We start from the raw sequence: 17,036 nt of genomic DNA on the forward strand, positions 1-17,036 counted from the left end.
TTGGCTAAGCCGGCTGCCGGTGAGCTCCAGGGTTCCACCTGTCTGTGTCTCCAAGGTGCTGGAATACAAATGTGTGCTGCTAGGCCCTGCCTTTACCTAGGGGCTGGGGTGGAGCTTGGATCAGTGGGACTGGGAGCTGCCTCCCCAGATCCAGCAGGGGCACTGCTAATACCCTGCTGTCTTTCTTTGCCCCTAGGAGGATGAGGAAGGTTACAATGACGGGGAAGTGGATGACGAGGAAGACGAAGAAGAAGCTGGTGGTATGTCAGCCTTCTCTCTCCCAGTGGCAGCCTGACCCCTTTGACTCTAGCATTGCCCTGCTTGGGCTTTAAGGGCCAGGCGATGGGAGGGGGCACCCACGCTTCCTGGATGTGTTCTGGTTCCCAGTGGGGGTGGGGCTGCCGGGAAGATGGCTGCCTGATAACTCTCCCTTTCCCTCCATTTTTCCAGAAGAAGAAGGGAGTCAGAAGCGAAAACGAGAACCGGACGATGAGGGCGAAGAGGATGACTAAGGAATGAACCTGTTTGGGGAAATTCCTATTGTGATTTGACTGTTTTTACCCATATCCCCTCCCCCTCCTATTCCTGCCCCCCGAAACTTATTTTTTTCTGATTGTAGCATTGCTGTGGGAAGGAGAGGGGAAAAGTGTACTGGGGGTTGATGGGGGGTGGGGGTGGGGGGGAGGGGAGGAATAAAATACTATTTTTACTGCCACACTTTATTTCCCCCCCTCCTTTTTCCTTGTGTCTGGTTTTGTCCCCATAAATGCAATAGCTTAGTGCACACCAAGCAAGTGTTTGTTCTTACTCTCTGGAGAGGATGGCTTGGAGGTCTAACATTTTCTGGTATGTCCTACATCCCCAGAGTTGATCGGGAGGCCGTGGCTGGCCTCTGCCAGGTGACTCACAGCCCCTGTCATCTTCACTAACTCCTGTTCTGGTTCCGGTTCGTGTGGTCGCTGCCAGAGGCACCCAGCACCCCGGTTTGTAAATAGCAACCAAAAGGCGTATTTTGGCACTGGTTTGGGGACAGTCCCCATCTCGCATCCCTTTTCCCTCCCTCCACAGATGGCAGTGGGCTTTGCTTTTTGCAAAGAGAACTCTTATTACTCTGGGGCTATGATCCCGAGAGCCAAAAAGAAAAAATCAAAATAACAACAACAAGAAAAAAACAAAAAACGGCAGGGTTAGGAGATACTTGTAAAATGGGAAAGAAGTGAACCTTCATGTTTCAGCTTCTTAAAAACAAAAACAAACAAAAAAAACTGTTCTATTTGGTTCTGTAAAATATTAGAGCAACTGGTTTTGCAGAAATGACAGGAGGACGCATCTCAGGCGCTCCAGCTTAGAACCCTTTTACAAATCTACGCTCTGGAGCTCCCTCCAAGAGTCCTCTGGGGTTTTGTTCTGCTTGTTTTCCTTCTCACATACATTGGAGCACAGGAAAGGAATGCAAACTCGTATTTTCTTACCCGGTGGGACTCTGAAATGGCCGCAGGTTTCTCCTAGGGAATGCTGTGTGCCTTCTGCATCCCTCTTCCAGATCGCTTTAGAAGTGACGTGCTGTGTCCCTCCTACCCTGCGTCTCATTGGTACAGAACAACTGCCACTCATTTTTCTCCCGCCCTTGAGAAGAGCCAAACTTTGAGTTTTATGTCTGTTTGTCATTGATAAATTTCAATAAATCTTTTTTATACAATTTTTTGGGAGATGGCTTCCTTTGAGTCTTTACAAGCCATTGATCGTCCTAGGGTCACCTGCTGGCCCTGGAGGGAAGGCTTGTAATGTCACCTGCTAAACAGCTTTCTTACAGAGTAAATAGCCTTACACCGAGATGGAGGGAGAATTTTTGTTCGCAAAGCAGCAAAAACATATCTGGGTGGGATATGTTCTACTTAAAGGCTACAGTCTTTAAAGTGGGGGATGGTGGGGGGGGGGAAGGTACAAAACTTATAAATAAATAAATAAATAAATAAATAAATAAATAAATAAATAAATAAATAAATAAGGCAAGCCACCTAAAAGGCACACCAACAATAAATAGCTCCTGTTCTTGTTTTTAAAATATCTTTGGTTAATTTTTTTTCCATATTGTAAAAGAATGTATGCTTAAACTCAGGAATGTATAAAACATTTAACCAACCCTAGACTTAACAGCTGGTATTTATTGTATTTTTTACTTATGGTCCTGGGTCTCTGTTTTTTTTGGGTTTTCCGAAGCGCTCAGGTGGTTCCCTGCTAATCCCATGGCTGGGTTCTGATTGGATTTATTGTAACTAAATAGGTAGATTGTTGAATTATTTCCAGTTTCTCCTGCAGCATCCATCCTTCCCATAAGTAATCACACTTAAAATCTATTTAAGTAATCATAAGTAATGATAAGTAATCATTTTAAAATCTATTTACATTGTGTGTGTGTGTTTCTTGCATGTCAGGGCAACTTTGGGGAGTCAGTTTCTCATCCCATCCCGTAGGTCTCAGAGATTGAACCTGAGGCATCAGGCTTCACAGCAAAGACTTGTACTCAGTGGGCTATCTCCAGCTCACCAAGCCCAAGTACTTAACATCTTTCATTTTTCTTTAAAAAAAAAATATTAGTTTTCTCAGTAAATCGCCCTGGTTGGCCTGGAACTCTGTAGGTCAGACTGGCATCAATCTCCTAGAGATCCGCCTGCCTCTGCCTACCAAGTGCCCCCCACAGATTCTTCATTTCTTCATAGTCAACTCTTAGACAAGATGCTCATTGGGCCAAACCTCTCCTAGCATTTTTGTAACGGTCATGTATGAGATTGCCTAAAACTTGTCAGACCAGGGATGGCACACTGGCTGCGTGACCTTCTTCTCAGCCATACAGCTTTGCACTCCATAGCAAGCATCAGCTATCTTGCCATCATGGCAGGGTTCCAGTGACTCTTGTACATGTCTGAGAAGACCTGGGCCTCACCTCACCCTGACACCTGCTCTTTTAGACTAGCTATCTCTGGCTTCAGAAGCAGAGTCAGGTGGTCTCCTGCAGGCTAAGCTATGTGGTCATGATGGGGAAGCCAGGCAGGCATGTCTTTACAGGAAGGTATCAAGAACATGGGCGTAATGTGTCAGGACAGATGCTGTGGACCCCAGCTCCTCTGTGGTGGCTCAATTGACATGGTGTGAGTAATGAAGAATACGTTTTGCAGGCAGCCTCCAGGGGACTGACTCCCTTTCTGCATCAGGCCAGGTATTTCCATCCACCTTTGAGGAAGGTTGATGAGAATTCTAGGGAGATGCTCAGTATAAACATGAGGACCTGAGGACCTTCAGCATCCATTGTCTAAAGCTGGATGTGTTGTGTGCTGCTTGTAACCTAGCACTGAGAGGCAGGCAGGCAGATCCCTGGGGCTCACTGGTCAGCCTGCCTAGCCCACTTGGCAGGCCCCACACTGTCCAGAGAGACTCTGTGTCAATCAAGATGAACGGCTAGGAGCACCCTCTGAGGCTGACCTCTGGCCTCCACATGTTTGCACATACGGGTACATTCTTTGTTCCCCTTGAACTCTTCCCCCGTAAATGAGGAAGGCTGGGACTGAGTACCTTGAGCATAATATGTAAAACCCGGCCTACCACACGGTAAGTTTTTAGTTTTGTTGAATGGAAAGGAGGAAGAGTGAACTGTTTCTGAGCCTTGACCCTGTGGCCAGCCCAGAACTTCAAACACAGCCAGTCCAGCGGGTTTTCTCAGAGTCTCAGAGTGATTCAGTGTCGTACAGAAGAGCCCTGAGAAGCTGAGCTCCTGTCTAGTCCCAGAGCCTTACACTAAATCCCCCTACTGACTGTATCCTTGACTTGTGCAAGACTGCTGGGTGAGGCATCATGAACTGGTTCCTCAGTTCACACCGTCACGACTGTGGTCACCAGTGTGCTAGTAAGTGCTATATGGATAAACCCCAAGAGGCCAGTTGCCCAGTCCTAGATGTCCATAGTGGTACCTACCTGTAATCCCAGAACTTGGCAATCGGAGGCTAGCTCAAGGCCATCCTTGTCTGTATAACAAGCTTTTGGACAGCCTGGTTACTTGAGAAATTGTCTAAAAACTAAAACAAAAGCCTCCTCGTTCACCCCCTCTAACTTGGTGAAGTTCAGGGAGGACAAGTGGTGGGCCCAAGGTCACATCACGGGAGAGTGGAAGAGCCCAGCCTCAAGCCCAGGATAGATAGCTTTTCAGGGCTTTGGTACACTCCTCTGCAGTGAGGCTGGAGGTATAAAGTGCAGTGTTTCCAGTAGGAGCCAACCCTACAGGTTTCGCATGGCAATAGGACCTGTTATCAGCTCTCCACATTCCCAGAGCAATGGGTTTCCGGTTCATCTCCTAGTCAAGCCATTGTCTGGAGAAAGGATGGTGGCGTCATCTGTGGTGTGGCCTCCAGGCTGCGTGCTTTGAGACCGCCACTCCCTCCAGTCTCCTAGATTGCACAAAGATGGAAACGGAGCTTTAGCGGCAAGGTGACTCTCCAGCTTGTAAGTGCCTTAAAACCCCAGGGCTCTGGCACCACATGGTTCTTACTTATCCTGTGTTAGAAGTGCCAGCAGGCAGATGCAGGCCAGAGGTGAACAATTCAGGCTCTCGTTTGCTGACTTGCAAAGACTATTTATATCCTGGTCCCAAAACTCATTGTTCACATTTGGAAGGATTCCCACCCTGGGTCCCTAACAAGCAATTCCTGTGGATATAGGCTGGGCATAGGCAAGAATAGGACAGAGAGGTTGGAGATGGAGACAGATCTGAAGCCAGCCAGGAAGGCGTTAGCAGGGTAGAGACTAGAGAAAGCCAAACCCAGGGGGACATTGTCACTGGGACTGCAGGAGCAGACACAGGAACATAATAAACAATTCCTCTTAGTGAGGCACCGTTGGACTGTGGACGGCCCAGTGGATGGGGACATTCTCCACTCCAGATGTTCAGTTAGATGATGTCCCATGCTCACTCACAAGAACAGCAGGTGTGAAGGAGCCCCTGCCTGGTGTCCAGAGACATGATTGGATAGTGGTAGAGTAGAGACAGTTTGGTTATTGTTTGAAAGACTTAGTGTTTTAAATTATGCATGTATGTGTGTCTGTGTGGGGCTATATTCACATGAGGTGCAGGTGCCCAAGGAGGCTAGAATAGGAAGTCAGAAACCCTGAAGTTCATAGGCAGTTGTGAGCTACCCAGAGCAGAGGCTGGGAATCCATCCTGCAAACACAGAAGTATGTACTCTTAACCACAGGCGCCTCTCCTGGTCCACAGAGACAGTTATTAATAAGACCATTCTCAGGCCATGCATGATGGCAAACACCTTTAATCCCAGCACTTGGAAGGAAGGAGGATCTCTGGGAGTTCAAGGCCAGCATGGTCTAGTCCAGCCAGGGCCACAAAGTGAGACCCAGTCTCAACAAACAAACAAGCAAAAAACCAACAACCAAAAGCAAAACACAGATCTTGCTGCACGGAACTGGAAGGAGAAGCCTGGTTGTGGAGGCACGTCTTCCAGGGAAAGGCAGCCTGTCACCAGAGCCAGGAAGCCATGGAACCTAACATCCCGTGGCTCCATTCAGCCTTGGTCTGACCAGCGCAGAGTGGGTAACCCCCAGCGGTCCTTGAACAAGTCTGCTTTTCATTCACTAGAGCTCTATTTGGTTTATAATCATCCTCACTACAAAGACTGCACACACGGAAGCTCTCAGTGAAGATTAGCTGCTTAGCACTTGGCACAGTAACCGATGCTCAACCCCAGTGATTCCAAAGATTTCCTGACTGGAGTCCCCAGGGTTTGTCCGATAGCCAGGTCTTACCCCATGGGAATTCTTGTTCACTCTAGATCGGGACCTGGAAAACCCAGGACTCAAGGTTCTACCAAAGTAGCCTTGCCATGAGGGATGTTTGGAGAATGGTGTATTAAACTGAATACTCCCAGTGACCTGGAGAGAAAAGTTTGATCGTACCACATTCATTCAGTTAAGGGCAGTGAGACTCAGAGACATTGAATGATCTAATTAATTTGTCACACAGCCCACAAGTAGCAGAGTTGAGTTTCAAACCTGGGTCAACATAATTTTCATAGCTCCTGTAGAGAGTAGGTGAAAGCAACTGCCTGTATGCCTCAAGATTCGGAGATACTAGAAAAAAGCAAGGGGAAATAGAGAGTGAAAACTATTTTTTTAAAGTGATGTGATAGCAAGATGATTCAGAGGGTAAAGGCATTTGCTGCCAAACCTGGAATCCTCATGGTTGGAGGTACGAACCAACTGTGAGGGCTAAAGTTAAGTTTAAATTACCAAGCCTAAGAAATCTTGGGCTGGAGAGATGGCTCATCGATTAAGAGCATTGACTGCTCTTCCTGAAGGTCCTGAGTTCAAATCCCAGCAGCCACACGATACTTCACAAACCATCTGTAATGAGAACAGATGCCCTCTTCTGGTGTGTCTGAAGTCAGCTACAGTGTACTTACATATAATAAAATAAATATATCTAAAAAAGCAAAACAGCTGGGTGTGGTGGCGCACGCCTTTAATCCCAGCACTTGGGAGGCAGAGGCAGGTGGATTTCTGAGTTCGAGGCCAGCCTGGTCTACAGAGTGAGTTCCAGGACAGCCAGGGCTATACAGAGAAACCCTGTCTCGAAAAAAAACAAAAACCAAACAAACAAAAAAAGCAAAACAAGCAAACAAAAAACCTAGCCAGCACAGACAGAGTCACTTCAGGAGCTGATGATTTGCTGTTTGCTTATCAAAACTTTCTTCAAAATAGTCATTATCCACTCAAGGTCACCTAGCCAGAAAGGTGCATGTGTCTTACGTTCTCAGGGCTAGCGTGGCTTACGGTTGAACACAGCAAGATTCGTCTTGACTAATTTCACACTTTCCCTCAAGGACTCAAGCTCTCAGACCCAACACAGTTCTCTCTCTCATCTCTGCAACTCTCTCTGCTTTCCAAACCAGTGACACAGTATTCCCATTATCCCTGGGGACAGATGTCTCATAACAAACATGTTCTAAAACTCAAGTACGAAACTCAAGAATGAGCCTCTTGCTGCTTGCAGAGATGCTGCTGTCTGTTTCCAAGCATCAACAGTCGTGTCTGGGGCTTTAAAAATCAGGTGAGGCTGCATAGCTCAAGATGCTAAACTCTTGGGCTGTCATGGGCTTGGGCTGTCATGGGCTTGGGCTGTCATGGGCCAGTGCCAGGAGGTTTATGTGGCCTTGGACAAGCTACCTCTTACTGCCCATCTCTAGGAGGCTCAGGAGGTCAGGGCAAACATTCTGCTAGGGATGGAGCAGGAGAAAGAGTTATGGATGACATTGGGTAATAGGGAAGCATGGGGTCTTGGATTTAAATACAAGTTTGACTTGCGATTGCTATTCTTAGTTGTCAACATGACTACATATGAAAGTAACTAAGATAAAAAATGAGGGCACACCAATGAGGAATTTTTGCTTACTTTGAAGTAGGAAGATCCACTTCAAATCCAGATCTTGAGGGGGAAGATAACGATACACATCTTTAACCTGGGCCATACTTTCTGTTGGAAGTCCGTATACGGTCATGGAAGAACGCCGCTTTTGCTCTTTGCCTGCTTGCTCTCACCTTGTTGGCAAGTCCATCTCCCCCTTGGCATGAGATCCTGCTTCTTCAAGATTCCAGTGTACACTGAAGACTAGCCGAGGCATCCAGCCCCATGGACTGGGCAACTTCTAGATTCTTGGACTTTCAGTTCACAGCCCACCATTGTTGGATTAGCTGGACTGGAGCCTGTAAGTCATTGCAATAAATCCCCTTTGTATATATAGAGAGATTCATTCTATAAGTTTTGTTACTTTAGAGACCCTTGACTAATACAGTCTTCCATAGAGACAGGATATGCCTCATCCTTTGTATCCGGAGAGCAAGAGAAAGGCCATTGATCACCTAAGTGGGTTGATTCCCTGGTGGGGAATTGGAAGGCAGATACTTTTGGTGTTTGAAGAAAATATAATCTGGGATCATCAATAAGACACAGGTACAGGGAAGGGTAGGATGGGGGTAGGGGCTTGAGGTGGGGACAGAAGGCGTGAGGAAGTTGTTCTGGGTGGTGGGAAAGCAAGCACAAGGCAGCCAACGACTGAGTGTGGCTTTAACGTGGTAGATTAAGAAGCTGGGACTGAAGCTGAGTGGGCAAAGTTCTTATCTAACATGCACAGTGTTTGGGTTCCTTCCCTGATACTGTAAGAACTGGGCATGGTGGTGCACACCCGTAATCATAGCGCTTGGGAGACGAGACAGAAGGATCAGAAGTTCAAGGTCATCTTCAGCTGCATACTATGTTCAATGCTGGGCTGGGATACATGAGACCCTGTCTCAAAACAAACAAACAAACAAACAAACAAACAAACAATAGCCCCCTAAAGTAGACTCTTTGGAGAGTTATGAGGGTACAGTTCAAATTCTAAGCTGGTTAAGGAGGTGAGTCGAAATTGTCAGGAATGAAGAAGGAGAGGGCCAGCAGAGGAGCTGCAGGCCAGAGGTGGGGATATCCAGGGTGGAGAAGGGAGCCTCAATGGAGGTGAGGGGTGTTTTCCTAGCACTTCAGAGGTAGAGACAAAGACATCAAGAATTCAAGGTTAGCCTTAGCCTCAGCCAGTTCCTAGCCAACCTGGGCTACAAGAGAGCTTTTCTCAAGAAGTGTTTAGCCCTATCCCATCTCTCCTTCCATGTTTCCCCCACATCCACCTGTGTCTCCCCTTTGAGGTGAACAGCTTTGCTCCCTTCCATGGTAGCTTCCTACCTCAGCACAAGCCCAGAAATGGACTCAGTTGACCACCGATCAAAAGTTCTCAGGTCACGAGCCAAAGTAAATATTTTGTCATTTTAAGTAACTCATCTCCCCCAGATATTTGTCACAGTGACAGAAGTAACATAGACACCAAGGTAGAAGAGGGGAGAAATGAGGTATTCATGGAAAAATGAGAAGGATCCCCAAGTCCAGGTATAGGAGCCCATGAAGTACGACAGCCCCCCTTGGTGGCTGCTTCACTTGAAGACTGCCAGGGAACAGGGTCACAAGGAAAGACCTTTGTCAGACAAAGCTGACAAAGGTGCGATGGAGAAGGCCTGCCTTCTGCTAACCCATGAGCTACAAGGAGTGTACTAGTTACTTTCCTCATTGTTCTAACAGCCAATGGGAACAGCTAAGGAAGGAAGGCTTGTTTGACTCTCAGTTTGAGGGTATGGGTTGGTGGGTAGTCATGGCAACAGGAGAGTAATGTTGCTGGTAGCAATGGGTCCACAGTCAGGAAGCAGAGAGGACAACTCTGGTGTTTAGCCTACTTTCTTCTTTTTATTCAGTTCAGGGCCTAGGGCATAGAATGGGGCCATTCACATTCAGGGTAGGTCTTTTGACTTAATGTGGGGAGAAGATGAAGTCAGGTCAGTTGCCAGGCTGTGACTCATGGCACCTAGAGCTTTGATGGCGATTCTAAATTCTATCAAAATGATAATCAAAATTAACCATCATATTTGGTTCCTAAAAGTTGAAGTGTAAGGGTAAAAAAAAAGCCCTTCTGGGCAGAGCAGGTGAGGTGTGTCCTACTAACGCTGAAGACCCAAGTTCTGTTCCCAAGACCCACATGGGGAGAAACAGCTTCAGCCAATTGTTTTCTGACCTCCACATGTGCACCTCGGTGTGTTTGCATCCCAAAACACACCACATGTACACTAAATACATACATACATACATACACACATACATACATACATGTCATAAAACAGGAAAACAGCCTTTGTTCTTTTCTGCAATTTCAACACGGTTCAACTATGGGCAGGAAACGTACTACACCCTCCCATTCCCATGGGACAATTGTTTACAGATTGCTGGCAGATTTGTGTTCTGTTTGTCTTTTCTGAATCTCTGGAGCCTGTTGGCCCCTCATTTGGAGCCCTCTCAAATCTCCCTGTGCCTCCTGATTCTCTGTCCTAACTGGGTACTGGGATGGTCTTTCTCCTGTCACCCTGGATCCATCCACTCTCCTAGACCAATTCCAGAGGGAAGTCCTGTGTTGGAACCCCAGGTACAGGCTCTCCCAAACACGGGCACGTGTCAGGTGTCTCCTCTCCTGGCTTTCCTTCAGCAGGCATTCCAGACCTCATCACCAGAAGTCGGAAGTCAAGGAGAAAATCGGGAAGCACCCACAGCAGCCCAGCTGTGAACAGGTATTTGTGAGACTTAAAACGAATGGCACCTTTTGTCACTCAAACACATGGCTGCGCCTTGGATATTCAGTTAGTTCCACTGTTCTCTACACGTCCCAGGCCAAAGTAGGCTGTTGGAGCCAATTACCACTTGCATCAGGGAACCTTGCCCGGGATTGGACAGTTCTTGCCCGGGATTGGACAGTTTTTGCTTTAGACAGGGAATGAAAATAAGGACAAGATCGCTCCAAGGTAAGATTGAGAAGAGGTTTATTGTAGCCATGAGGGATAGAACTGCCAGCCGCATCTGGAGGAGAATTCGAAGCTGAGAGAAGGGAAGAAGAAGCCCAGAGAGAGGTTTAGGGTAGGGGGCGGGGTGAGAAGTGCGGGGAGGAGCCACAGGTGTGGAGTGAGACTTGTCCTAGGTTTCTTTGGGCCATGACAGATGGTTAGCTCCTGGTGCTGGGACAGATATCTGAGAGGAGTGACATAAAGGCACATTCACTCTGACTCATGGTTTCACAGGCAGTCGGGCCAGCTGGATCCCTGTGTTTAGGCCTCTGAAGTAACATGCCATGGTGGAAAGGCAGGGTGGAACAGCTGCCCACCTCAGGATGGGCAGGAAGCAGAGAAGAGATATTTGAAAGGGAAGGAGGCAATATATGTCATCCCTCAAAGGCCTATCTCTAATGATCTACTTCTTCCTAGTGGGCCTTACTTCCTGATGTCTCTGCCATCACACCATAAAGCTGTCAATTAGGAATCTATCAACAGGTAAACTCTGTGGTGGAGCCGAAGCCCTCACGGACCCAGTCACTTCCCAGTGATTGCATCTACCAGCTTGGGATCAGATTTCCCCATAGGAGCCTTTGGGAGACATTCGTATCGATATCATAACAGACACCAGCCACTGCTCCAGTCATCTGGCCAGGGGACTCCAACCTTAATTGATAGACTGTCCAAACGGTGCAGAAAGAACCACTGGGGCCCATCCCAGAGGGATCTTGGGCACTCGTGCCTGTTTGTTAGTTTGTCTGAGGCAAGGTCTCACATATTCCAGGGAAGCCCTCAGTTTGCTAAGTGGTCAAAGACGACTTTGAACTTCTGTCCCTCCTTCCTGCTTCCACTCTCATGGTGCTGGGATTGCGGACATGCTCTGTTACTGTGGTTCTGGGGATTGAAGCCAGGGCTTCATGTGGGCTAGGTAGGCCCTCTTCCAGCTGAGCTGCATCCTACCCAGTGTTTTCCTCTTACTGTTTCCAAGACCCAAGAGATCAGAGCAGATTTTTGTTTTTCTTTTTGAGACTGGGTTTCTCTATGCTACCTTGGAATTCACCATGTAGACCAGGCTGGCCTTGAACTCATAGAGATCTGCCTCTTAGCAGCAAGCCTCCAGGATCCTGTGTTTCCTCCTTATTCAGTGCTGGGGTCACAGGTACATTCCACTACACCTGGCTTTTATGTAGGTTCTGGGGACCTGATTTCAGGTCTTCATGCTTGTCCAATAAACACTACACACTAAGCAATCTCCCTTAGTCCACCACAGATTGTGTGTGTGTGTGTGTGTGTGTGTGTGTGTGTGTGTGTGTGCTCAGCATAGTGTTGGGGATGGAATCCAGAGCCCTGTGCACACTAAACACACATGCTCTACCACTGAGCCACACCCCCAAGTGCTCATATGAAGTGCAACAACAATCAAAAGTAATGTAGAGTAGTAGGTGTCAGATATTGGTTTGCTACCAGGCGCTCGGGGATGGGAATGTATTGGAGAAGCGAGAAGGTGGACCTGGAATGGTGGAATTACTCTACATCTTAATTGGGTGTGGATTATACATGTGTATGCATTTATCAAAATTCATCAACCATGTAAGATTTATGCGCTTCACTGTGTGTAAACTAAAAAGCCATACAACTGTAAATAAACACTGAGCCACAGCTAATGATGTGTGTGCTGAAGCACTCAGAGATGAAGTGGTACTGATTTCTGGAATTTATTTAGTAATGCATAAAAATTATATGGATCAATGTACATGTGATAAAGTAAGTATAGAAAAAGGTTAATTATAGAATGGAGGTGGCAAATATATTATCGGGCTTTCTGTGTGTACAATAAAAATGCTGTAATTAAACAACAGCATGGCGATTATATGCAAAACCAAGATCACAGACTGGCAACCATAGCCAATTCATAATCACCTAGAACGTTAATGTGTTTTTACAGTCAACTAAAATACTTCAGCGTGATTTTTCATATTACCAAAGTGAACAGGGCTAGTGAGACAGTTTAGTGAGTCAAAGCGCCTGCTCCCCAGCTCCAACACCTGAACCCAAGGAGGAAGGAGGAAAAATAATCTCCTAAAGTCATCTTCTGACCTCCTCACATGCACCATGGCACATCACACACACACACACACACACACACACACACACACACACACACACACACTGTAAATAGATAGAAACGTTGGACCATGCAATCCCAGCACTCAGGAGTCAGGGACAGGCAGCTCTCTATGAGTTCAAAGCTAATTTATTCTACGAGGTGGGTTGCAGGCCAGACAGACCTACATAGTGAGATCTAATCTCTATCAACCAGCCAACCAACCAACCAATCAATGAACCGTCTCATGACCCACCTCTAACTCGTTTAAGAGTACGGTAACATGTTTCCTCTTTCACTCAAGTCTGTAACTTCACTAAGCTGACTTCAAAGGCTTGGTTTTCAGTCCGCAGTGTCCCCCACTGTGTGCGTGTGGCCTGTATAGACTGTTGTCGCATGCTAGCCTCCAGCTTTTTGTCAAAAAGGTTTGACGAATATTGTCTCAGGCTACATTTTGATTTTTTTCCTTCCTTAATGTGGATTCTTGAAGTGTGCCAGAGGTGGGTGGCTTTGTTTTACTTTTTGAATATTTAATACTAGCAAATTATTTTCCTGAAAGTTTTGAACTTCTTTATCCCATGTGGGATATGAGAGGGTCTGTCTGCCTGCATCTGCATCATGGCTGCCTTGGGCGTCCTTTCCAGTTACTTGTGCCCCCTCTCCCATTTTGTAGGAGCAACTTGATTTAATTTCATTTTTTAATTCGTAGTCTTTTGACCGCTGATAAAGCTAAATAGTTCATAAAGTTTTATTTCTCATTCTTAGTGTGTGCAAACATGTACTCACTGTAAACGAGTGTGTGAAAGGGAGTGAGTTAGAAGACGGTGCTAAGGACTCAGCTCTGCCTTCTGTCATTGTAGTTGTCATTGTAGTTGTCATTGTAGTTGTAGTTGTAGTTGTTGTCGTCATCGTCGTCATGAGCCTTGGGAACTGAACTCCTCTCTCTTCGGGGTTGAGTGGCATGCACTTGCTGGCCTGAATTAAATATTTTTGAAAGATTTATTATTTTTAAATATGTGTGTGTGTGTCCTTCCCGTGTGTGTGTGTGTGTGTGTGTGTGTGTGTGTGTGTGTGTGTGTGTGTAGGTGCTGTAGGAAGCCAGACCTGCTACATCCCCTGGATCTGGAGTTTCAGGTAACTGTGAGCCCCCTGATGTGTGTGGGTGCTGGGAACGAAACCCAGGACCTCTACGAGAGGAACACATGCTCTTAACCACTGAGCCATCCCTCCAGGCTCTTTACAAGGAAATGTTTTTGATTTGGGTTATTATTCATGATGTTTATGTGGGTGTGAAGCTGGGAGTTGAACCCAGGACCTTGATAAAAATTCACATGGCTCTTTAAGTTCTCTCCCTATGCCCTTTCCTTGGTGGGGGAGGATACCTAGTGCTTTTGTGAGATTTGTGGGAGCTGGTTCATGAAGTAACTGTGTTAATCCCATGCCTCATGTGTTGGTACCATTTATTTCTCTCCACGTATTGCTTATCTTTAAATTCATTTTGATTTTAAAATTTAAAATGATTATTTATTTTATGTACACCATTGCTCTTTTCAGACACACCAGAAGAGGGCATCACACCCCATTGCAGATGGTTGTGAGCTACCAAGTGGTTGCTGAGAATTGAACTCAGGACCTCTGAAAGAGCAGTCAGTGCTCTTAATCACTGAGCCATCTCTCCAGCCCTCGTTTTGATTTTAAAGTAATTGTAGATAATATGATTTTTCATGTCAGGAATGTATAACCATTGCACTGTGGGTGAATGTTTATGAATTCTGTAATTATCTCCTGGTTAGCAAAAATAGAAAAAATTAATTTTAACTTTGTTTTTGTATAAAAAGGGCCTATTTTAGTCATCTGTAGTTTCACACACACTTGGATATATGAGACTTTTGTCTATATAATGAAGTGAAACAAAATTAAATCCAACTAAAAATACAGATATTTGAAATATACTACAATTTGTCTTTGTGAGCCTATTTGGGTGTCTCTTCATGATATACTTCATCAGGTAGTTACAATGTGACTTTAGTGGGACTGGAAAGATGTTTCAGTGGTTAAAATCACTTGCTGCACTGCAAAGGACCCTGGTTCAGTTCCCAGTACCCACATGGCCACTTACAACCACTCCCAACTCTGGTGTCATCTTCTGGCTTTTAGGAGTACCAGGCAGGCAAGCGGTGCAGGCAAAACACACGTGCATTCAAAAATTCATACACATGAAATAAAAATTGAAGGGTTCCTGCAGGCCCAGGTTTTTCAAGACAAGGTTTCTCTCTGTTGCCCTGGCTGTCCTGGAACCCATTCTGTAGACCAGGCTGGCCTTGAACTCAGGTCCTCCTGCCTCTGCCTCCGGAATGCTGGGATTAAAGGAGTTCATTACCATGCTTGGCCCAAAGTAAGTAAATCTTAAAACAAAACAAAACTGCCAAACAACAACAAAACCCTGCAGGAAGCTAGCCTGGGCCTCTTCTGCGGGGTGGGAGATGGAGGGAGGGGAGACAGAGTCTTCGGTTACCCTTGCTGGCCTTGAGCTCATTTTGTTGCCACGAAGGACGGCCATAAAACTCTTATCCTCCTGCCTCCACCACACAAGGGCTAGTATAAGTGTGTACTGCATGCCTAGTTTATGTAGTGCTGGGGTGGAAGCCAGGGCTTCCTGCACACTGGGCACTCTGCTGACTGTTCTATCCCCAGCCCCAGCATGGATCTCTTGATGGTTCTTGGGATCTGTGTGCTATGAGTCCTGAGTCCAGGAGTACACCGAGCTTCCATCCCTGATGGCTGCTGATGACACAGGCCTTTGTCTTTAGACAGAGATAGACTCAAGACACTTGGAGCAGCTCCCAGGAGCGTCTTTATTAGAAGGATAGCTACACACACACACACACACGCACACACACACACACGCACACACACACACTCCCATGATGCTGAGATGCTGATCTCCCGACTCGTATAACACTGAATACAAATGGAAAGCAACATATCACATCCTCTGGGGAAGTGGTATCAAAGAATCTTTGCAGCCCAAACACTTATTAAAAGTGGAAAGTTTAGAATCATTTCTGGAGACTGAAAGAGATTTAACATTCCTACATTTACTTGACACCATAACTCGAATAAAGTAAGAACAGGCACTGGCCACCCAAACTCCAGCCATGCCGATGGCATTTGGAGCAGCTGGGGCTGGAGTGCAAGGGGCAGACTGCCTGCTTGCCTGGCACACAGAAAGCCATGGCTTTCATTCTCAGCAATGAATAAACTAGGCATGGTGGTGCATACTTACAATCCCAGCACTTGGGAGGTGGAGGCAGGGAGGCAGCCTGGGCTACTTGCGATCCAGTTACCCCCTGCCCCCCCACCCAACCACCAAAATCTTAGTGGGAAGTCTCAGTAGGCAAAGGGGTTTGTTACCCCACAAAGGTGAGAAGACAGAATATATTCTGCAGAGTTACTCTCTGACCTTGTGCCTATGCTTGCACATCACACACACACACACACACACACACACACACACACACACACACAGAGTAATACATTTTTTAAAAATGGGAAAGATGCTGCTTTGAATCTTGATATTTAAGCAGTTCAGACCCTGAGAACTGTGAGGATGTCAGAGAGTTGACGCCACTGAGCCCGTAGGGAGAAAGAGGACTTAAAAGACAAATCCCCATTCCAACACAGCTGGCATCTGTGCTGTTGCCCTCAGAGGGGACGGTGGATTTCCTCGCTGGTTAGCCATGGTGCTGCCCTTCTGTTGGCTTGATCTGGGGGACCCACGTGTGAGGCAGAGCTGTGGGATTGCAGTTTTGAAATCATGGCATGTGTGGTCAGGCTTAAGGGATGCATTCATCTGCTGACCCTTGATACTTCCAAATAACAAAATGAAATCTGTCAGAGGCTTAAAAGATAAAAATCAAAATATCAAAACAACAAATGGATATGGGAGCCTCATTGACTTTGGGAGTGTGTGTGTGTGTGCATGTGTGTGTGTATGAGTGTGTGCCTGTGTGTGTGTATGTGTGCTTGTGTGTGCATGCATGGGCTGCCAGATAGCTTAGTAAAGGAGCTTGCTGCCAAGTCCAGTGACCTGAATCTGATTGCCAGACTTCCATGGTGGAAGAAAAAACCCACGTCCCGGGGGCTGTCTGTCTGTCCTCTTATCTGCACACACATGTGTGTGTGCTTTAGCAGGTGAACACAAGCACACATACACACTCACATTCTGACTAAATAAATACAGTAAAAAGAAAAAATATAGGTAAGATCTTCATATCATGCAAGACAATGCCTTGAACTTGGTAAATGCTATGGACTTAAATAACATTCCAAATGCTATAAATTGTAAAACATGTCGTTATTTTATATTCTAAGAATAAAAAACCATGGCGGGCCTTTGATGGCAATCCATCTTCATTTCAAATATGCCACCGAGTGAGGAAGCACACGTCTCCATCCTGATGAAGGGAGGGATCTG

At 46.3% G+C, this 17,036-nt stretch overlaps 1 protein-coding gene and 1 long non-coding RNA gene across 4 annotated transcripts in view; both read left to right on the plus strand.

The window, feature by feature from the left end:
- Anp32a (acidic (leucine-rich) nuclear phosphoprotein 32 family, member A) overlaps positions 1-1,701 on the plus strand; it is a 37,462-nt gene extending 35,761 nt beyond the window's left edge. For 2 of the 3 annotated variants that reach the window (NM_009672.3, XM_006510778.3), the window contains exons 6-7: positions 197-260; positions 451-1,699. In NM_009672.3, the coding sequence (NP_033802.2) occupies positions 197-260; positions 451-512 (126 nt within the window). In that variant the 3' untranslated portion in view covers positions 513-1,699. Of the gene's footprint in view, positions 1-196; positions 261-450 lie in introns of all 3 variants that reach the window. The other variant, XM_006510779.4, reaches the window with a different exon arrangement.
- A 1,960-nt stretch (positions 1,702-3,661) lies between these two features.
- Positions 3,662-7,801, plus strand: Gm40522. Its single transcript, XR_870824.2, has 2 exons — positions 3,662-7,111; positions 7,461-7,801. It is a non-coding gene; the product is annotated as a predicted gene, 40522 (long non-coding RNA).
- The last annotated feature ends 9,235 nt before the right edge of the window (positions 7,802-17,036 follow it).

Source organism: Mus musculus, chromosome 9 (assembly GCF_000001635.26).
Source record: "Mus musculus strain C57BL/6J chromosome 9, GRCm38.p6 C57BL/6J".
In the NCBI taxonomy this organism is placed as follows: Eukaryota; Metazoa; Chordata; class Mammalia; order Rodentia; family Muridae; genus Mus; species Mus musculus.